The 23568-nt window shown below is 42.8% G+C and overlaps 1 protein-coding gene across 1 annotated transcript in view; it reads right to left on the bottom strand.

Annotated features, from left to right (window-relative positions):
- The window catches only part of HEBP1 (heme binding protein 1), a 296309-nt gene extending 273263 nt beyond the window's left edge, over positions 1 to 23046 (bottom strand). The window contains exon 1 of the mRNA XM_044073845.1: positions 22834 to 23046. Within this exon, the coding sequence (XP_043929780.1) occupies positions 22834 to 22911 (78 nt within the window). The 5' untranslated portion in view covers positions 22912 to 23046. The remainder of the gene's footprint in view (positions 1 to 22833) is intronic.
- Positions 23047 to 23568: the final 522 nt, after the last annotated feature.

Genomic DNA, 23568 nt, shown 5'->3' with positions numbered 1-23568 from the left:
CGATGGGGCACATCCATACTTATTTTCCCAGCAACGGGAAAATGGACTAAAGGGTGACCATTCGGAACTTGGACTTCAAAGCGTAGTGGTTTAATCGGCTGAGATCTAGAATGGGTCTCAGGTCCCCTGTTCTTTTCGGCACCAAAAGAGTCTTGAGTAAGTCCCTAATCTGATTTGGTCCGACGGGACAGGTTGGATGACTCCTTTCTTTAGCAGCTTTGAGACTTCTAATGCTGCGTGATCCCTTTGACTGGGTGGAACGTCTGGGATTCTCCTGACTGGAGGGGGATCTGACAAAAAGGGAATGGTATAACCTCCGGAAACTATTCGTAGCACCCATCAATCCTGGGTGATGCTTTCCCAGGCTTCCGGGTACAACGAGATGCAGCCTCCGACTAGCTCCAGAATAGCACAGTCGGGCAACACATCAGGAACGAACCGCGAAAGGAATCACGGTCTTCCGAGTTGTGGGGGCCTCCTCTGCCTCTAGGGCGGCGTCTCCCAGAATAACCTCCCCCTCCTCTGCCTCTGGAGGGGGACTCACCTTGTGCGGCAGGGAAAAACTTCTGTGATTTCTTGAACCACACTTTCCCTCCTCTGAGTCTTGGGGTAAGGTCTAGAGGGAAGGGAAAAACGGACCCCTACGGCAGTCAGGGTCTTTCCCTCTTGCTCGCATCTGGTGAGGGGGTCTTTCACTTTGGTCCCAAAAGTGAGGACCCATCAAAGGGGGCGTCAGTGAAGGAAAACTTGAAGGCCTCCGCAAAATGACACAGGTGCATCCAGGCTTGCCTCCTGAGGGCTACTCCCAAACTAGCTGCCCTACTCGCCCCCTCGGCTGCATACGAAATGAGCCTCATGGACGAGTTGAGGGTAGACACCTGGGCGTTAACCTTGTGCGCCAATGCCTCAGGTATGTTACCCGCTAGAGTATCTCCTAACTCCTTGAGGAGATCTCTCTGGAGCAGAGTAAAATGACAAAGATAGTTCAGTGACCGCAGGGTGAAGGTCGCTGACGAGAGGATACGCTTCCCGTACCGGTCCATGCTCCTGGACTCCTTGTTAGGAGGATGGACGGAGGAAGAAGACTCGGCTACTTCCTGCTGTGTGGTCGCCACCACCATGGCATCTACAGAAACCCCTTTGGACAGGAACTCTTTCCCCAGGGGGGCAGAAAGAAACTTGTTGGGCCTTCTGGGCACAGGTTCCACCGAATCAGGATTCTCCCACACCCTTCGACAAATTAAATCCAGGAGCTCATCGAAGGGTGGAGACACCCAGGAGGCGCAGGGTTGAGCCCCAAAGGCCTTGAGGAATACTGACTCCTCCTTAGAGGGGGTTTTGGATGGCCACTCGCCTCTCTGTCTCAATATCTCCAGGATGTCAGTCATCGGACTCCTCGAGGTCGGTATCAGAAGTGAGAGACTCATCCTGGGAGTCTATGTGCTTCCTCTTGCATAACTTCTTTCTAGGGGGCTTCTCAGGCACAGACACTGAAGGACCCTCAGAAAGTTGGGGACCGCTCATGGGGGTATCCCCAGACCTTTGGGCTCCGCCATCTACGGCTAGTGGGACATCAGAAGCTCTAGCCGGGGTGGAAGGGGACGGAATGACGATCCGGGTGATGTAACTGAAGATCTGGCCAGTGTGCTCCTCATGGCCTCGAAGACAGGTCCCCCCGAATCAGAGGACCGACCGGTCTCCGAGGCCATGACCAGGGTCAGAGTTCCCCGAGCTGATGCACCGAGGGGGAGGCTCGGAACAGACAGATGTCCCTAAGTATCCCCCTTGGGCCCGACAGAGGAAACCAGAGTACCGAAACCTGTGGACAGAGCCGACATGGTTGGAGCCGACGTCAATAAAAGAGCAAGGTAAAAACACTACACAAAAAAGGATGACTAGGTCCTCTAATTTAAACGGGCCTAGCCCAGCGGAACAGTTAGGGATACCAACTCACACACAGACAACACTTCAACAGAATTTAAACAGTAAACAAGAAGAAATAGCTATAAAAATAGCTTTTGTTTGAATAGCAACAATTTTCTGAAGAGAAAACAGAAATTTAGAAGTACTTAGCCACAGCCAAGCAAGACCACGTCCTAGCTACACGAGCGGCAAATGAGATCTGGGGCTATGGAGCAGTGCAACATGGGATACCTGTTTAGCCCAGCCAATAAGAGACTTTGTGCTAGAAAACAAAAGTTGGCCAAATCAGAGCCGATATTCGGCTCCGAACCCGTGAGTAAGAATGTAGGCGAGACTGGACTACATAACATCTTCCAGTTCTCTTTAAGAAAGGTTTCTTGCCTTCCTTGGCAGTTATTTGCAGGCTGCTATGAAGGTCTTTGCTGCCATTTTAAAATTATGTGCAACATTTTAGTCAGCAGAATTAAACATTCCATGGTCAGTCTTAAGATTTTGGTGCTGAGAAAAACAAAGAAATGGCCCAAAAAACTGTAATTATGCTTTGTAATAACCCTACAGAAAATGTGGTGAAACAGTTAGTCAGGATGACAGACCAAAGACATTTTAGTATGCATCACAGGTTTACAGACTTGTGTATTTTAATCCTGTGCAAGTGTTTCAGTTGAAAGCTGTTACTGCTAGGTACATCAATTTAGTACATTTAAGGTTTTGAGGATACTTCTATTAAGAAGTTGTTCTAGTAATAGCATGAAAAGCATCATAGCAACCTTAATTGAAAGTTACTGCCTTAGAAATATTTTCACTTCCGGGAACAATATGATTTAACATCCCCAAGTTGTTGTTTGTTCTTCTTTCGGCTTTTCCAGGTTAGGGGTCGCCACAGCTAGCTTGACTCCCAACCTTCAACAAAGGCACACCCTACACATGTCTTTCAAATGCCACTCGACCGTGGGGAGGACATGCAGACTCCACACAGTAGGTGCTCCAGCCAAGAATCGAACGGGAGAACCTCTTGCTGTGAGGCGACAACGCTACCGCTGCACCACCGTGGCATCCCCAAGTCAAACTTTCTAAATGTTTAGTACAGGTATAATTTCAAACTAACAAAGTTATGCACCTGCATTTTACAAGGTGTAAGTATCTATTTTTAGGAGCACCTAAGATTACTGCAGTTAACAGTCTTCCCCTAGAGTCATTAAGAATACATATATAATCAAACTCAGACCTGTATGGTGAAGACTACTATCCGCATATAATGTTAAACTTTCATGCTATACATTAAGGCATAACAGAAATCTGTCAAATGTTTTCTCATTTAAGTCCATATTTGGAGGGAATGATGGGGTTTGTTAGCAGCCCATAGCATTAATCCAATACGTTATACTTCAAGACATACAAGAATGTGTGTGTGTGTATATATATATATATATATATATATATATATATATATATATATATATACACATACATATACACATTCACACACACACACACACACACACACACACACACACATGATTACCCCCCCCCCCCATATACACACACACACACACACACACACACACACACACACGTGAAATTCCCAGGTAAGGGAACAAACTGGTCTTGATGGTCAACAGGCACAGGGCCAGGGCATAGAAAAAAATGTTCTGAAATTTACATTTGGTAGTAATGTATACACAAATGTAGATTTTGCCCTGCCAGTGACTTAGGTACCCAGACACTAGAGGATTAAGGTAAGCAAGTGATGGCGGGAGTGAGCAGGAAGTGTTATTTATCATCTTAGTGGGAGGGAGGCAGTCCAGCCCACTGCAGTGCCACTGCCTACTGGAGGGGGGGGGGGAGCACACAGCATGCAATGCATGGGCTGGAGACTTCTGTTTTATACTGTCTGCATTCATGAGCTTTTCTCACATGCAAAGGAATGAGACCACACATTAGACAAATTCCTTCACATCTGCAAGTGCACACACAGTTGCCACAAGTAAGGGGCCAAGCCAAAAATGGAAAAATACCCTTCCACCAACATACTGTAATGTACTGTGACTCTCAACCCCCAGCCTACACAAATAAGATGAAGTGCTATAAAGTAAATTCCACCCCTCTATGAAGGAGGCTGCCCACACAGGAAGACTTGTGTGCAAAATGTGCAAAGGAGGATAAAAGGTACACTTGTGCATGCACAGGGCATTTGGAGGGACTTAATGGTCAAATTAATACACATAAAAAAAGTGGATGCTCATTTTCAATTGCAAAAGGAACTCAAGCTGGTGTGTGGTATAATCCAAGACACACTCTGAAGATATAAGCTAAATTACGCAGGGGATAATTCAGTGAATTACTGCTTCACAGAAAAGGTGGTGAGTGACTAACAACCAATGAATTCACTCATACGGTTATCCCAACTAGAATGGCTGGTGAGTGTACAGAAAGGATAGGTTATCCTGTCACACAAGTATAACCTTTACCTTATCCAATAAAAATGGCTACACTAGGTGGGTTATGTTGTTCCTATTTGCCTTCAAAATCTACATTGTTTAAAAATACAGAAATGACTGACTGGTTCTTGGAGAGCAGTTGAGCAAATGGTTTTATTTATTTTTGACACATTCTACACCAAACCCGATTCGGTACCCCAACTCAGTGCAGCCTCAAGCTGTTCCCCAGCTTCCCCACTTGCCCATCCCTGGATGTCCCAACTGCTCATACCAGTTAGTCTGGAAGTAGCCATTCCCCAGGAGGCTGTTCCAATTAGGATGGATGAGTGGGGAAACTAATTGCTCATACTGGATATCCCAGAAGAAATCCTTCACAAGATGGGTCCCAAATTCTTCTGAAAGTTAACCTCAATGGTGATGGTTTACTAGACCCAGGAAGCAAGGGAACTGATGAGACAATAGTGAGCATGGCACAAGGGATCTGTCATTCATGCAGTCTAGTCATTTACTCTTGTTGTGGCAATGGTGTCTGGACACCTTTGACAAGCATGCATGAACTTGACATGAAAGTGGGGCTCCTGCTCGCCACTAGAGGTTGCGCAGTCGAGTTTCCCTATATCCCTAGATGGCCAGCTGCTTCATACTGCTCCCCTACCTTAGTCAGCCCAACCAGTTGACAATGGTGCAAAATGAACACCCTCTTGCTGTGGACCAAGAACCAAGTCATCAGTTTCGCTGAAGGTAGTAACTACACCACAACCCTACCAAAGCCATGTTGCACATCTGAGACCAGAGAAATCACATACCTGGAAAACAAAATCTGAACTAGTTTCCCCACTAGGCTCAAAGATGACACCAATCTCCTGCCCTGCCTTTGTGGGGAGAACAGATAGTTTCCCCATATACAAGGATCATTAACAAGATCCTAGTGATTAACAGGTAGCCAGTAAAAGCACAATACATCTTTGCTTGGTAGATGATCTTCAGTTACTAACTCTGATGGTTTAATTCTGTTCAAAGAAAACTGGCATTTTACAAATTCTCCCACATTCTTAAGAAACCTTCAAATAGCCATATTAGTCCTACAGTATTAATGTAGCTCAAAATCTTATCAGGTAGGCAGAGAAAGTACAGCTATGTACAATCTTACTATAACAGTAGATGTCCTTCTCTTCACTGTTGCAGTATTCTACAGAGAAGCGATGTCCCACCCAGGGCAGCCCAATGCTCTGCCAGTATACAAAAGCTTAAAAAATATCTTGTATGTGCCATATGTCACATTTATGCCACCATACAGAATGTAGGGCATAAAAGGGGTGTACAGACACAACTACCTACCAAATTCTCCCAGAAGAGAAGTCACCACTTGACAAAGGAGTGTATGTACATCTCAAAGGAAAGAATGCAGAACAAACAAAAAGAGAGTGTTGTAGGGAGGGAGCAAACAGTGAAGAGAAGGACATCTTATGGGAAGATTTTACATAACTGTACTATGACTATGTCCTTCTATATCACTGTTGCAGTATTCCATAGAGAAGGGTTGGTAAAAAAGCTCAATAAACAGAATGGGAGGTGGAAAGCTGAGAAGAGCCCTCAACAAAGCCACATAAAATTCTTTCAGCAAACCCTGCTCTGGCCCTAGAAACCATGTCCAACTTATAATGCTTAGTAAAGGTTTAGACGAAACACCAAGTAGCAGCTTCAAGGCTGGAATTGGTGTCCAACTCCTTAAGGAAGGCACCAGAACAGGCAACAGCTCTAGTGGAATAAGCTCCAATAGAAGTAGACAGAGATTTGCCATGAAAAGAATAACCTAAAGAAACGAATGGCCTTAGATATCTAGGAGATGGTTTGCTCAGAAACAGCCAAACCCAAAAATCTGGGATGAAAGGAAATATTTGTAAATAGGCCTAGTTTTATCCAAATAGAATCTGAGCTGTCTGTGCAAATCCAAGGCATGCAGGACCCTCTCACTCACAGGACTTAGGAGAAGGGAAAAAGGAATGGAGTTGTACCAACTGATTCAAGGACAACTCATTTACTACCCTGGCCATAAAAAGAAGGTTTAGTACAGAGGCATACCCAGTCTCTGTGGAAAAAAAAAAAAAAAGGAGGAATGGCAAGGGCCTGAAGCTCAGAAACCCTCAGAGGAGACGCAAGTGTCAGTAACCAAACAGTCGTCCAGGTACAATGTTGCAAAGAAGCAGATTCTGTAGGCTCAAAAGGAGCCAGAGTCAATTTTTTCGAAAACAAAATTAAAGTCCCAAGGAGGAGGAATAGGTTTTCTTGGAGGCCTAATATGTAGGGCGACTAAGAAATTGTTTGACCTCAAAATGAGAAGACAAGCATAAATGGCTGACAAATGGGCCTTCACAGAAGAATATGCCAAGCCAGACTGAAGCAACTCACAAATGAGAAGACCAGAGGACTCCCACTGAAAAAGGGTCCCGATTATGAGCATGGCACCAGACCAAAAATTGTTTCCATTTGGACATAAGATTTTTCCAGTTGGGAGTTTCCTTGACACCTGTAAAACCCTGAGCACATCCTAAGAGGTGCCTGAAAGGCACCCTATCACCCACAATATCAGATGCAGAGTGGACAAATGGGGATGGATGACAGACCCCTTGTCCTGTGTGAGGAGATCCAACCGGTGAGGTAACATGTGATGACTGCCCCTGGCCAGATGCATTAAGAGGGGGAACCAGTGCTGTCTTGGCCAAATGCGAGTCACTACCAAGATTTTTGGGGAGTCCAGCTGAATCTTCTGCAGGATTCTTGCAAGCAGAGAAAGAGGAGGGAAAGCATACAGAAACATCCTTTTCCAAGTAAAGGAAAGGGGGTCAGTCTTCCACACCAGATGACCTCATACTCTGGAACAGAAGACAGGAAGCTACCTGTTCAAAGGGGAGGCAAAAAGATCTACTTGAGGAATACCCCACCAATGGACAGCACCCATACACATGTCTCTGTGAAGCATCCATTCATGAGCCTGTGGTTTGGACTGGCTCAGAGTCTGCCACTAGACTGTGCTCTGACGGAATGTATATTGCCTGAAGAGTTAACTGATAACTGAGAGCCACTTCCCAAGCCTGAAGTGTCATCCTGCAGAGGAGATAAAATTTCATGCCCCCCTGCTTGTTGACATACCATATCACTGTAGTATTGTTTATGTATAACTTCAAGGGGCCTGGAGAGAACATTGGGTTGAAAAGCCTGAAGGTCCAGAATCACTGCTCTCATCTCTTTGATGTTAATATGGTCTGACTTCTGATGGAAAGCCAAAGACCCTGAACTTTCCGGTGACCAAGAGAAGTCCCCCACCCCATGTTTGAGGCATCAATGAAGGGACTGGAGGCTGAAAGGGCTGGCCTGGGTTGAGAGTGAACTGATGAATCCACCACTCAAATTCCTTCTTAAGACAGGGAATGAGAGGTATACATAAATTCAGAGGGTGACGATGCTATAGCCAAACTGACTTTAGGTATCACTGCAGCTTCCACATGTGCAGTCTGGCAAGAGAAAGCATTGGAACAGAAGAGGCCATGAATCCCAGGGTCCAAAGAAACTCCCTGGCTGGCATGGCAGTCAGAGGAAGAAAAGGATGAAAGAAGGCTGTCAACAAAAAATACCTCTGGAAGTAGAAGAGAGGCCAACATCGGCACCGTCTGAATCCTGCATCCCAGATATAAATGATCCTGTGAGGGAGTCAGGACAGACTTTTGGAAGTTGACAGTAAACTCCAGACTTTGAAGAAGAGAGATGGTATACTGCCGATCCTGTAACAAATCGACTGGGAGTAATAACATTTTATTTATTTAACATTTGTTTACCAGGAAAGTCCGAGTTGGAAAAAAGTAAACTTTCAGCAGAGGCCTGGGGAGAGCACACCAGACTTGTATCTTTGTAACGTGGCAGGAAACCGAAGCACTTGGAGAAAACCCACACAAAGTCAGGAAGGACATGCAGACTCTGCACAGAAGGCACTCCAGCAAAGAATTAAACTGGAGAACCTCTTGCTGTGAGACAACAATGTTACCGCTACACCACTGCACTGTCCAATAAAAGAGGAAACAGTTTGAAAAGTAAGATTCCAAAAAAGAAGAGATCTTGAAAAGGTGTTGAGCCGGGAGAAATCCAAAGTAGGTTTCCAAGTGCCCTCTTTTCGAGGAACTAGGAACATATTGAAATAAAAAACCCTTCCCACTTGGGGAAGGGGAGACAGGTTGAATGGCTCCTTGGTGCAACAGGGACCCCAGAACCTCTGGGAAATGGAGGAAGTTGCTCTAGAGGAGGGTGAGGAATCCTGAAAAATGAGATTTCCATGTCATGAAGTAACCCTGATAGAGGACAGAAAGAACCCAAGAGTCTGAAGTGATGAGACGCCAATTTGGAAGACAAAGGGAGAACCAAAGGGATAAAGGAACCTGGTCTAAAAGAAGTGGGGGGGGGTTGTCAAAGAGAAGCAGACTTACAAGATGAAGGAGGCTTCTGGGGCACAGAAATCTGAGAAGCCTTAGCAGAGGGGGCCCACCTCCCACCTTTCCTGCCCTTTGATGTCTGGCGGGAAAGCCTGTGAACAAAAGCAGACTTAGAAGGATTATTCCTCTGAAACTTAGGGATAGGAAATACAAAATGAAGGTCCTGCAAGGCTTTGCTTTTCTGTTGAAGAGACAAACATAGCAGCAGCAGCAGCAGTCCCAAAAAGTTGTGTGTTATCCAAAGGAGCATCCAACAACTTGGCCTTAATGTACTCAGGTAAACTTGGCCTTAATGTCCTTAGATAGAGATTGGAGACGAAACCAAACAATAACACCTAGTGATGGGCCCAAAAGTCACAGCCCTAGAAGAAGCATCAGCATCACAGCTACACTAAAAAAGATAAGGCACAGAATTTGCCTTCAGAATCAGGGAAATCAGAGATAACCTCACAAGCCTGAGCAATCAAGGCCAGAGTATATCCTGTCATATGGGCCTGGTAATAGCCCTAAAGGCCAAAGCAGAAGCGATGTAAACTTTCTTGCCAATCCTCTCAATTGCCCTAGTATCTTTACCAGAAGGCAAAAGTTTGGCAGACGGCAAAAGTTTAGAAGGTGTGTAAGAAGAGATTGACACCACAGCAGGATGAGCAGGAGATTTAAATAAAAACTGACAATCCTCAGGGATCTTACAGGACCTATCAGTTTTTTTAGGAGGATGAGAATCAGGAGACTTGGAAGCAGCAATGAAAGTGTCTAACAAGGCAGCCAACACAGAAGGAACTGCCGATGATTTAGAATATTCACCTGAAGCAACTCATAATATCTTCTCTGAATATCAGACACTTCAGAAGAATTCCACTTAAAGAATTCCATCATCCTAGCAATTATGTCCCCAAAGGACAATTCCTAGGAAGAAGATTCAGGGCTAAGAGTCCTCTTCATCAGAACCAAAAGCCAAAGGAGAAGGCATCTGTGAAGAATAGGAAAAAGACCCCTCACCAGGCACTGAATCCTCATGCGAGGAATCTGGTTCCCTACTCCATTTAGTATGGGTAGGGATCCAAGGAGGAGAGAATACAGAAACCCCCTTGAGGAGGCTTTAGGGCCATTAAGGCAGACAAAAAGCCATGCGTAAACCCTGACATTCCCTTTGAGGATCGATAAGACAGACCAAGACAAGCTTCAACTTTTGTCATTTTTTAGAAGGGAAATCAGTCCTAACAAAAACTGGAGGTTCCTACTTTTGGCAAGATTTGATAAGAGCCTGGAACAATATCTGCAGAATCCCTCTAGAATGCTCAGATAATCAATGGTGGTTCCCCTCAATGTCCAGGGCAGATGCCTGCAAAGCCTCAGCGGACGTGCGAAAAGATGGATCCGTCGCGGCACAGGAATCAAACGTGGATGCCAAATAACCTACAAAGCTATTATAGGTTCATAGGTTGGTACTAGGCTATCGGCCCAAGGGCCTATTAAAGTCTAGCCATAACAATTCCCTGGATATTTCTTCCCACAATATTTACTTCTCTGGACCCCTGTCTAGCAGGGCGACTGACATGATCCCCATGATCCCCACAATATTTACTTCTCTGGACCCCTGTCTAGCAGGGCGACTGACATGATCCCCATGATCCCCAGAGTGAATTTCCTATCTCCCATCTAATCATCAAGGTTCCTTTTGAAGAGGGCCAAGGAGGCACTCTGCTTGACATGCATGGGCAGTTTAGTCCAGAGTAATGGGACTCTCTGGGTCAGTAACCTATCCCTCCAGCATGTTGTTCATTGTGATGACAAGGTTTAGATCCCTGGAGCATGTGGCTCTGAGGGATTGGGTTTTCTTTAAGTGGAGCATGTCCAACAGCTCAGGGTTTGACATGGCCTTGTATGTTAAGCAGAGATCACCTCTGAGTAGATATGCCACAGAATATAGCTGGAGTTTTTTTTAGACGGTCATCATATGGCATCAACTTTAGGCATGTGATTCTTTTAGTGAGGTATTTCTGCGGCCTTTCCAGCTGTTGCAGATGTCTTGTGGGGTACATACCAAATGGAGGCATTATACTCTATAATGTGTCTAATGAGGGATGAGTACAGTGGGACAATGACCTCCTTTTTTCTGGATGAAAAGCCCTTAGTGATGAGGTGTGCCACATAGAAGGATTTTCTGACTGTTGTGGCGATGTGATTATCGAAAGTGAGACCACTGTCCACCTGTGTCCCTAAGTCTCTCATCACACTTTTGATGTTTAGTGTACTGCCACCTATGAGGTAATTCATGGGTACATGTTTTTTTCCAAAGGTGATAACTATACATTTCTTGGCATTAAGCATGAGCCCATGGCTCTGGTACCAGGCATCTGTTTCTGTAAGGCCCTTTTGTAGAATATCCCCATAATTTGGGGATTCAATAATGGCTCCCAGTTTGCACTTGTCTGGAGCTGGATTTGGAGTCGGCTACATTTACAGTCTGGGTTCTGTCAGTAAGCCAGTTGGCAACCCATCGGAGTGACGCAGGAATTTATGCCCAGCTTAGTAAGTTTATCTACGATTCCAGAGTGGGGGATAGTGTTGAAGGCCTTGGAGAGGTCCAGAGAGGCTGTGTGGACCGCCTTACCCTCGTCCACAGCTCTGGAGACTGATTCGAAGAAGTCAGTCATGTTCAGGAGACAAGATCGGCCCTTCACAAACCCAAACTGGGTGGGTTCCAGTGTTTGAAGATTGCCAATGTCTTTGTTTATAAGTTCCATGATAATGCTTTCCATGCCCCTGCAGATCAGGCTCGTCAGACTGATGGCACAGTAGTCCCCGGGATCCAAGGTGGATCCTCCCTTGTGGAGTGGGATAACTGAAGCTGTGCGCCACTCAGTGGGCATGAAGCCTGAGGTGAGGCTTTGACTAAACATAACACTTAGATGAGGTGCCAGCTCATTTTGTAGTTCATGTAGTACATAGCCTGGGATGTCATCTGGTCCCATGGATGCTGTATTCTTAGCTTTGGAGAGTGTGGTTTCTGCCTGTGTGGCCATAATTACCAGAACGTGGCAATCTTTTGGTATTGAGATAGGCCCTTTAGGGGTTGAGAGGGGGGTGAAGTTGGCACTAAATCGATTTTTAATGCCATTCTGTTAAAAGCTCAGAGCAGATCTGAGCATTGCCATTTAGATTCTTGACATAACTATAGAATGCCTTGTAGCTGTCTTTGGGATCCTTGGCAATTTTACTTTAGTAACTAGCTTAGCTTTTGAGGATTTTATGAGGTATCTCAGCTTCTTACGGAGGCTAGTGAGGGAGTTTTTTTGCATCCTGGGATTTTCCTCTTTTCTGCAACAGTTTCTTCCTTCTGTTGTATAGTTTGTTTATAGCAGGGGACCACCAGATTGGCTTCCTTTTTTGGAGGAGAGCATCTTGGTTCCATTTGGGATGGCACGATTCATGCACGAGTGGATGTGCTCATACAGTGCCTTAGTGTAGGATTCTGCAGTCGAACATTCAGATCCCGTCTGCATGGGTGTCATGAAGTTTGTCACTTCTGACTTCAGTAGCACGAAGTTGGCTTTGGAGAAGTTTTTTACGGAGGTTTCCTTACTGGGGGGGTGGGGGTGGGATGTGGATGTCAAGGGTGATTTGCTTATGGTCAGACCTGACCAATGAGGGGGTGATCACTGGTGTGGAGCATCTATCTCCCATGCTGGTAATGACCAGGTCTAGGATATTGGAGCCCCTGGTGGGACAATGGATTCATTGATCCAGGGCGTTGGAATTTATGAATTCCAAGAACCGTTGGGAAAAGGAGCTGGTACCCAAATAGTTTTCCCAGTTAATGGCAGGGTAGTTGAAATCACCCAGTATTAGGGTGTTTGGTATATCTGCTTTTACAGAGCCATCCAGTGGAGACTAGACAGCCAAAGAATCTGGCCGAGACTTCTTGGTCTTTTTACATAGCAGGAGTATCTCATGGTTAAAGGATTCTGCAAGGTACACTGGGCTAACTATTTAAGCTGCTGGTTTTCAAGATAAATGGCTAGGGAAGACAAACAGCTTCCAAGTGTCTTAGGCTCAAATGCCTTACAGATACTACAAGAAGTATGGCTGTGGGAAGCACCCAAAAAATCTAGGTAGTAAGATAAAATACAATACAAGACCAAGAAAAGTAAAGTAAAAAAAAAAAAAAAAAAAAAAAAACATGGCACTTATCTGGTGTTGCTACATATTCAGTACAGCAACAAGGCATTCAGACCAACTGGCAAAGATGGCATTCAGTCTGGCAGCAAAGACGTTCTATCCAGTTGCGTCCATATGTCCCTTTTATGTCCTGCTTTCTGTGCAGGAAGCATAAATATGATAGAGAGTGCATGCACAATCTTCTTTAGGTTTTTACATACCGGCCGCCCGTCGGGCTGCCCTGGACAGGACATCCCTTCTTGTAGGACACTGCAACAATAATACAAAAGGACACTCTTGTAGTATTTTTCTGCTGCTTCTTGGCCATAAATTAACTGCTCGTGCGACCATGTAGAGCACAGAATACTGCTGGTGATTCTCTGCTCTGTAATCTATGTATTAAGTGCAATTTCTTCACCCTGGCTGTGTTTGAAAATTGTCAGCTATGATCAATACACTACCCCAGTAAACAGACATACCTCAAATTACATCTTTCTGGCAGTTATTCCTAAAAAATCCCTAATGTGCACTGCTATAAGAATGGGAAACTAGAAAACTATCACATAATTCTGAGCAATCATGGAGCTCTCTGTACTTCCTCACAGCTCCAATAAGAGTTCATTCACTCTGCCTTAATAATTCAGAGTGGACTTTCTAACAGACTAAGACAATGTTACTATTTAATTGCTATTACACATCCCAGCTCTGTTCAAGTATTGTGCTCTATGATGTTTTCAGTCCGAGAACAAAACCTCTTACAGATATTCTTCAAATATAGTGCATATGTACATACTTCAGAATGCAAGTCTACAAATTACTTCTGTATGTAGAATTGATATTATGCAGCCAACAACAATGTATCTAAAACTCTCTGTATTCTACATGCACACATATTTCAAAAATATGTTTCAAAATCTTATGGTATTATCAATCTGACTTTAGGTAAGACCCCTCTTCTGCTCATTACCAGCTATAGGACCCCCTTCATGAATCAGGGCATCCACTCAGCCTACTTGGATCTACTCGAGTCAATCAAGATAGAACCAAACACCTTGGCTTTGAGTGACTTACCCATCCACTGACTGGATAAATTTATATGTGTTCCAACTCACTTGCCCAAAGGTTCCCTGGACTTCGTTAACTCCAATGCCCTGGACCAGCTGGTTGACACACCCACCAGGGGCTCAAACATCCTGGATCTGGTGCTCACCAACATGGAAGACTGCTACACCACCCCCAGTGTGTGGCCATCCCTGGTGAGATCTCACCACAAATCAATCTTGCTGGAAGTAACTATAATACAAGACCACCCCTTACCAACAACTAGACTAAAAACTTCAAGGCCAATTACAACCTCTTACGTGACAGCATAAATAGCTTCATACCACTCTTCCCACTGAACAGACACCTATGCTGATTTATACACCAATGCTTTATATGAACACCTGTACAAATGTATTGACTCTGCTGTACCTGATAGAACCAAAGCAAGATCTTCAAGGAAAAACAAACCTGCCTGATGGATAACTGCCATTAATAAGCTATACAACAGGAGAAAGAAATTGCTGTCTGAAACTAGGAAGGAACGGTCTCAAAACTGGAAACACTCCCTCCTCAACTTAAACAAGCAAATAAGACTCCTAGTTAAATCCTGCAAAACTAACTAGAAATCTAAATTAGCTTCCCCAAGGATAACCACAAGGCATTCTTTAGTACATATGTAGCCTCAAAGGTAAGGCCTAGATTTGCGCTGAACTCATAGTTAATGGTACTACATATACAAAACCTGTGGCTACAGGAAACCTGCTGGCTGACAGGTTCAGTGAAAACTGTCCCCACCACATATACCCCCAAAACATCTCTAACACCAGTCTCCCACCTAGTATCTCTGAGGAGCAGGTCTTAAAATGCCCTCTCAAAGGCTAAAAATACAGCCTCTATGTGACCAGACAACATCCCGGGCTGTGTTCTACATGGGATAGAACAGGAATTAGCATCACCATTGGGCACGCTTTTCAATCACAGCCTAAGCACTGTTTTTGTACCAGCGGAATGGAAAACAGCTACAGTCATCCCTTTGCACAAAGGGGGTGCATACACAGACCCTGGGAACTACAGACCCATTAGCCCTACCAGCCTTACATGAAAGGCCATAGAACGAATCATCATGGACCTTATTAACAACGATATAGGAAATCTCCAAATGCTGGACCCCACCCAGTTTGGCTTTGTCAAGGGGAGATCATGCCTGTTAAACCTGGTGGACTTTTAGACAGTCACCAAAGCCCTAGACGAGGGCAAATCTGTGCATACGGCCTACCTAGACTTAGCCAAGGCCTTTGACACAATCCCCCATTCAGGCATTATTGATAAACTCACTCAGCTAGGTACTGACTCATATACTGCTGGGTGAGTTGCAAATTGACTCACTGGTAGAACCAAGAGTCAAAATAGGGGGCTCCTCCTCCTCCAGCAGACCTGTAACCAGTGGTGTTCCACAGGGATCGGTTCTGGGACGCCTACTGTTTGGAATCTTCTTCTATGAAGTACTGGCTAAAACTAAAGGACTGTGACTGACAACATTTGCTGATGACTGCAAACTGGGCGTGATCACTGAAACCTCTAGAGATGTCAACATCCTTCAAGAAGGTCTTATGCAGACTAATGACTGGTGCCAAAGTCATGGTCTTAAACTTAATGCAAAAAAAAAAAAAAAAAAAAAAGCATCATCATCCCCTTCAGCAACGGTGATGTTCCTGCAAACTAGCACATCAATAGCAATGGCCTATGCACACAGTCAGTGGTGAGAGATCTGGGCACACAGGTCGACAGAAACCTTAACTTCGATCACCATGTCTCCACAGTGGAAAGAAGAGCATTTTATACTGCACCTCTCATAACTAAGGGTATTGCCTCCAGAAAAAAAAAAAAAAAAAAAGAGGTTATAACCTCCCTGTACTGTTGCCTCATCAGGCCAATAATAGAGTAGAATGCTCCCTTTGGTATGTTCCTTTCCAAACACCTACAGCAATTGGAGAGACCACAAAGGCTCCTTACAAAGAAAATTCAGGCTCTTTGAGATTTGTCTTATGCAGACAGACTAAAATCATTGTCACTTAACTCTGTCATAGAGACTGCACAGAGGCAACCTTTGCCTTGCATATAGAGCAATCTCTGACCCAGTTTTAATAGAAATGTTGCACATTTGCAAGTTAAATGGCACACTGAATCTTGACCAATGGATGGGGGATCGCAGATATACCCCAGGGATTACTTCAGTGTCACTGCTTGACAGAGGCACAGCAAAATAATAGGCATAGTTTTATTCAAACTAAAGGGGTGGCGAAAGCCAAATAACTATGGGCTAGGCTTATAAATGCCCTTGGGCAGATAGCCTAGTATGAACCTATGAACCTATGATCACTCTCTCTCGCTCTATGGCCCTGGTATGCGACATCAACAGAACTTGCTGGAGAGACAGATTTTTCTCACAGAGGTTGTCCCACCTTTGGAACAAGCGTCCTCTTCATGTTAAATGAAGCCCCACGTTGGCCCTATTTAAGCATAATTTGGACGATTGGATGGGTAACCAGAAATTCAACCCAGAGGTTCCACTTGTGTCACTCTTGGATAGGGGCAACAGGGGCTGATTTTAGTGTCTGCTTGAACCAGACACCCTTGGGAACACGGGTTGAACTTGGCTAGACTTGCAAAGGCCCTGGGGTTGTTAGACTGGCACCCTCCTATGATCCTGTGTGTTGCTCACTACATCAGTGTGTAGAACGTCAGAAGACGTGTAACGTCAATAAATAAATAATAATCAAATGTCAATAAATAAATACGTTCTGTATGTAATTCCCTGACATGACTTCAATAATACTCTGATTTACATAGGTAACAAGCGAGAATAGTACTGTAAAATTCTTACTGTCTTACAGCCAGCCGTGGCTGAAAAGGTTCTCTGACCAACCAATTCACCTGGTTAACAAACAAACAAGAGATTCCCATGAATAACCACCAAAATATCTTATCTATATTTTCTTCACAGTGAGGAATGGCTTATAAAAGGCAAAAATCCACAAGTAAAGCTTGCCCCTCCAACTGCATTTGGAGTATGCCTAGCAGTGGAAGTTTAGCAAACTCACAGTGAGCACATGCAGATATCCTTTGGATGACTTGCACAAGGAGTGGCTACAACACTTCAGTTTATCAGTGAATGCAAATCCAGACCAGTATGTTTTCTGTTCATATGATAAAAAGTTTTCTTTTTTTTTTTAAATTGGCTTAACCCTCCCTCAAGCAAACACCCATAACCTGAAAAGAAAGAGTTATTCAAGGGTTATTAAAAAATCTGCAATGATAAAAGTTAAGTACATAACCATGTTATACTTTTCCTTTATGTTCACAGACTCAAAATACAGTTAACTACAAAGTGGGGGAAGGGCACATACAAAGCCTTTGAAGCCAAAAGTCAAAAACACTGGCACAGTTATACTTGATTAAGGCAATGGCAGAGTTGTTTTATTCATTATAAACAAAACAACAGGGAAGCAAAACTCATTAGAAAAAAAACACTGCCTCAAATCTCTGTCTCCGTACTGATAAAAACTATCTAGCTACACTGAAACAGTGTATGAACTTAGACAAAGAATCTAAACATGCATCTATGCTAATATCCCCGTGAAACAGGGTTGTTCAGCTTTGGATTTAGTATCTGTATTTAAGGGAGGTTATGTACCAGAAGCTTGCCCCCTTGCAAAAATTCTATTTTTATTAAGTGTATTAAAATTAACGTTTTCTCTTTGCATTTATTTATACATTCGGTACATTTCATGTTACCGAGTTTCAGCTGTTTCAATTTCGATCTCTTGTAGCTTTCATAACTTTGTTTTAGTCTGAAATCTTCAGTCTATTGTTCCAGAGCTGCCTGCCTGAAAGTCACCCCAAAAAGCTCAGCACTACCACTACACAAGTCAGACAGCAATACCAGTTTTTAAACATTTTTGCTTGCATAATTCTAAGCTCCCACTATATCTGCAGTTCACATAGTGTACCTTGTGGTCCATGGGGAGTAGTGCTCAATGGGTTAACAGTTCATTCTCTCCATTCATCCACAACCCCTTTCCCATTTTTACACATGGGGTCGAGGTTCACATCACCAAGTGGCTAGCCCTGCCACAGATGTTCTTCCACGCCTAGGGCCAATTTAGAGTGTCCAATCCACTTACTGAATATCATTGGAATATGGGAAGAAACCAGAGCACCCAGGGAAAACCCATGTGAATGCAGGAAGACATGCAGACTCTGCAGAGAAGGCACCCTAGCTGGAGGACATCTTGCTGCAAGGCAACAACACTATGTGGTGTGCCACTGATAATTTATTTAATCATGGATCACATCTACAAACTACAAGAATATAAAACAAAATTAAAAGGTACATAATCATCAAAATCACAGAAAAACCCAGAATATCCGTGTAGTGAAACAAGGATCCCCAAAAAACACTCCCGTAAAGCACCTAAAACTATAAATGTTGATATGACACAGAGGGAAGCATATACAGACTTTTCCTAAACAACTACATAGCATTCTAAGTCTCCATCTCTTTTTTTCTGAATGCTTTTTGCTGCCGTGTGTGCCAACAAGCATAGTGTGGACAGCCAAAAAAAAAAAAAGGGGGATCATCATCCAGGCAGTCTGTGCTTTCACCTGCATCCCAGTAATAAAGGTGTTTGAGTTGAGGTTCTAATCTCTCGTGACAGCTAACATGAATATCTGCAGAGGAGTCTGCCACCTTCCCCCTGTGTCTGCATACTTCCTCCCACAAGCTAATGAGGCCTACTTTCACCAGCCTGGGATCACCAAGCTTATGTTCCCTGTCCTGGCCTTGCTGATGTCATGCAGTCCTCAGAAGCATGGTGGCAACTGTCTGACTGAAACCACTACTCCCTCCTCCAAAGATGGGTAGGCCAACATCAGCAACTAACACCCAGTCTTACCTGCCTGAAGCACTACTTGAATTTGGGTCATACAGGACATAGTCACGGCTTTATTTATGTAAGCCAAAGAGATAAGGAGTGCTGCCTTAAGCTTGAGCACATGAGACGCTCATAGCCAACATATTCAACCTACATGTGCCGCGTCTGAATTACTTGAGATATGGGGGCAATAAAGCATGATGCAACTCAAAACAATTCCATGGGTTGCCTAAAATTAACACAGCTTTAACAAGATTTGTACCATCTAACTTCCCCCATTACCATTTAAACAAAAATTATGCTCAACATCTCACCCAGTCATAAACACCAAGTGCAGAACCTGTTACATATACCATAAGTCATTTTAAACAGTAGCCATTACCCAATACAGTGCACTAGGGAATCTCAGTTCATAAAAATATGGTCACCTGTATGAAAAAGAGTCCATGTGAATATACAATAATGCATATCCAAGTATATGTCAGGCAATATTTAAAAACTCAAAAGTCATGCCTGGGTGTTCATTACAATGAGCACACATCTGTGAAGTACAGCACCTCATATTGTTATAGAATGCATAAATCTAGATAAAAAAGTGCAAAAACTTGGAAAAATAACAACTACAGTAAAAAAAAAAGTTATATAATGGCTGCCAGAAAAAATACAATGCCATTAAGTCAAAAAGTTAAGTACGAAGATGCACAATGGCTTTCACAGATACTGTAATGTCTCCAGTCATACGTAACTCACATGACCACAGACAATACCAGTAAAACCAAACAGAAAATAACACAAAAAACACAATTATTTAAGTTCATTGTACACTTGTACTAATGTCTCCAGTCATACGTAACTCACATGACCACAGACAATACCAGTAAAACCAAACAGAAAATAACACAAAAACACAATTATTTAAGTTCATTGTACACTTGTACTAATGTCTCCAGTCATACGTAACTCACATGAGCACAGACAATACCAGTAAAACCAAACAGAAAATAACACAAAAAACACAATTATTTAAGTTCATTGTACACTTGTACTAATGCAAGTCAGGGTATGATTTACTAATGGGTTTCACGTGTACCTTTTTAAATACACAAGCACCTTGAAGCACTATGTTCTAGACAAGCAAGACTTAGCTGAAGCTGAAAAATAGCATGCTTTTCATCATGTGGTGTTCCAAACACCAACTGTAACGTAAAACCCTACAATCAAATTAATGTTGACACTCAACATTTACTATTACTTACAGTTCAGTAGACAATAAGAATCTCAAAAAGAAGACTGGTTAACTTCCACAGCTGTGATATTTCAAATATTAACGGTGCTAAAAACAAAATTCTGGTATAGAGATACAATGTGGGTCTGGGGATAATTACAGTAGTACCATTCAGGGTGCGTTTTGCCAGTGGATAACTCTTTCAATTGCGTTTCACAATGAATTAGAGCTACACTGTATGACAAAACAAGCAAAATTGCACCCTCTGCATGTTCAACCAAGCTACAATCTTACCACATGAAGGAGAGAGTTGATCCAAAAACAAATAATTACTGATATTTTACTGTCAGCAGTCATTATAACCTACCAATTACTATCAAGACATCTAAATCTTTACAGGTCATATTTCAAACTGTATAATGCACCATACACAGACAAAACAAACTGTACATCACAAATTACACGGGTATCTTTACATCTGAATGTGCTTCCTTTCATTTTGCTCAACTAACAAATTCTTGCACTTCAGTCATTATTTTTTATTACTAGCTGCCAAAACCTCAATTAATGAAGGCAGATTGCACTGGAACACAGACACCTACATAACTACCTATCTTTTTATAGCACAAAACTCAAGAAACTGGAGTGTTTATTATTTTACATTATAATATGATATATTACATTATATTGTATTATAATCTTTCAGTTGTGATATATTACATTATATCGTATTATAATCTTTCAGTTGTGATGGTAATGTTGTGTGGCACTGTGTTAACAGAAAAACTGATCAATGTGGATGGGTGTATGTGTGTGTGAGACAGAGAGAGAGACAATCACAGGATTAAAAACTAAATGTGTATCTAAGTAACCCATTTAGTCAATTTCTATAAAATAATGCTACTTAGCACTTACAGCACAACATAAAGCAAAGCTAAAGCCAATTAGCAAAGGATTTCAGGCAGCTAATGCAGGTAGTACAGTGTTATAAAACGAAGAGAAGCTAGACAGCAAACTCGTGAGGGCCAGTCTGGCACACTAAGTGGATGCATAGGATGTCAGCTGTTAGGGGGCACTTAGGTTCATAAGTTAGTACTAGGCTAACTACCCTTATGGGCTGCTTTAAGCCTAGACGACAATCTCATGTCAGAATCAAACCTGCACCTCGTGTCTGTAAGGGAACTACCTTAACCATCAGCTAGTTTAGGACATGAAGCCTCAACCTGTGTGCTATAACCTGATCTCACCTTGTCTGGACCCCTAGAATCAAACATAAATTCCTGGTTTGTTCATATACACAGGTATATTATTTATGATTATGTTATTGATTGACTGCTTACAAAACATATTTCTCATTACTGCACATTATCACTATTAGGCTTCCTTGACTACAAACTCTATAAAAAAATCTGACCAAGAAAACCAAATAAATAAGCCACAACTTTCAAAAAGCCAAAAAACTTTGTTGTCCATACTTCTCAGCAGTAGATTACATAAAGAGGGTGGGGGCTGGCTACTGTACATGCCAGCTACATAGAGAGGGTGGGGACTGGCTACTGTACATGCCAGCTACATAGAGAGGGTGGGGACTGGCTACTGTACATGCCAGCTACATAGAGAGGGTGGGGACTAGCTACTGTACATGCCAGCAACATAGAGAGGGTTGGGGATGGCTATTGTACATTCCAGCTACATTGGAACATAATGGTTTGCCAAGAGCAGCATCGGCCCAGTCCTTTACTCTTCAATAAACATGCAATATCAACGATAGCTGTCAATAATCCCATCTCCAAAATGAGGAACACTACCTCTCATAATTGTGGAACACTTATGAACATATCAACAACTTAAACTGGGAAGCTCATAGGATGGTTGTAATGTGATGTTTTTACTAAAAAAAATTGTGCTTTTAATAAAGTAATACGATTCATTACTATTTACCATGGATATCAGTTTAAAAATTATTAATACTGAAAGTATGACAGACCTTTTCAGAGTGGAACTTCGAGAAACATGAACTTTTTAGGATCCCGAATAAGGATCGTTTCTCGTAATAAGGTACACATACCTCTCAACCTCTCGGTGCAAGAAATCTGGACAAAGCCAGAAACAATAGGGGGACAAAGGCCCAAAATAGGGACATAATTTAAATATTGCTCCTATAAACTTCGAAAGTTGCTAGAACAGGTTTTATATAATTATGTATTTTATATATATATATATATATATATATATATATATATATATAAAGGATATAAAGTCTGAAACGCATACGACTGTTATTATTTAGTGACTTCGGTCTTCAATGATTTGCCAGAAAACCACAAATTTTATAAGGAAGAGACCAGAAATATGAGGCAAAAATCTGTACAGTTGAGAGGTTACATCTAAAACTGTTTTACGACTGGCAAGCATGCACTCCACACAAGTACTGACACACAAAAAATATATATACTTCCAAATGATTAACATGTTATTCTTTCGAAACACTAGCATTACACCCACACTTATAAGGCGCCGATATGTCCCATTTACTTAACTGAAAGCTGGCCAGTCAGTTTTTAATTTCATTGAAGTGAAAAGATGCATGACCACTACAATCCGTGAACGTAGGCTCTGCTTCCTACCTTTGACTCACTGTTCAGAATCTGACATGGACGGTTCTCATATTCACCAAACAAGCTATTCTTTATCATGCCAAACATGATTAAGTCTTTTGCAATCGAGAAGTTCCCAAAAGAGAAATATCGCCAGCACCCTTTCTTGCAGAAAATCACTTTGGTATATACTCCGTATGAACGTTTCTGCTTGTAGTAGCTCGCCCGTCACGTGACAAGTCAAAACGTGACACCCTTGTGCTCCAATTCTAAGACTTTAGCCAATTGGAACACAGATGTTAGAGTAGGCAAAGCAAGCCTGCTGGTGACAAAACGCCCATCAAAGCTCGGTAAAGTTAGTTGTTGTGTAATTAGAAGTCTTGTCAAATCCAGAAATGTTTATGAAGCCAATTTGATGTTGCGACTGTGAAGCAGAAAGTTTACGTAGAATCACACCTCTCCAAAGGACGCTCAATAAAAGGAGAATTGGTCCACATCGATGACCAGCTTAAATTCAGTTCCCATCTACAACTAAACATAAAAAAACACACAAAACCTGGCATGCTCTTACCGACATAACCGATATCTCACTACATCTACTAAGCTCACTCTCTCTACTACATTCCTCATCCCTTCCCTCCTTTATGGTGCCCCTCTCCTAACAAACCTACAATGATATCTCAAGACCAAACTCTCCTCTTGTTGTAACAAAATTGTCAAATTTGTCACTAGCCACAAATCATCAACCCATCATTGTGCATCTCT

The sequence above is a fragment of the Protopterus annectens genome, chromosome 6.part0 (genome assembly GCF_019279795.1).
Source record: "Protopterus annectens isolate FY-2018-M chromosome 6.part0, PAN1.0, whole genome shotgun sequence".
NCBI lineage: Eukaryota > Metazoa > Chordata > Ceratodontiformes > Protopteridae > Protopterus > Protopterus annectens.
Note: the sequence above shows the minus strand (reverse complement) of the source record. Positions and strands in the feature narration are given on the sequence as shown.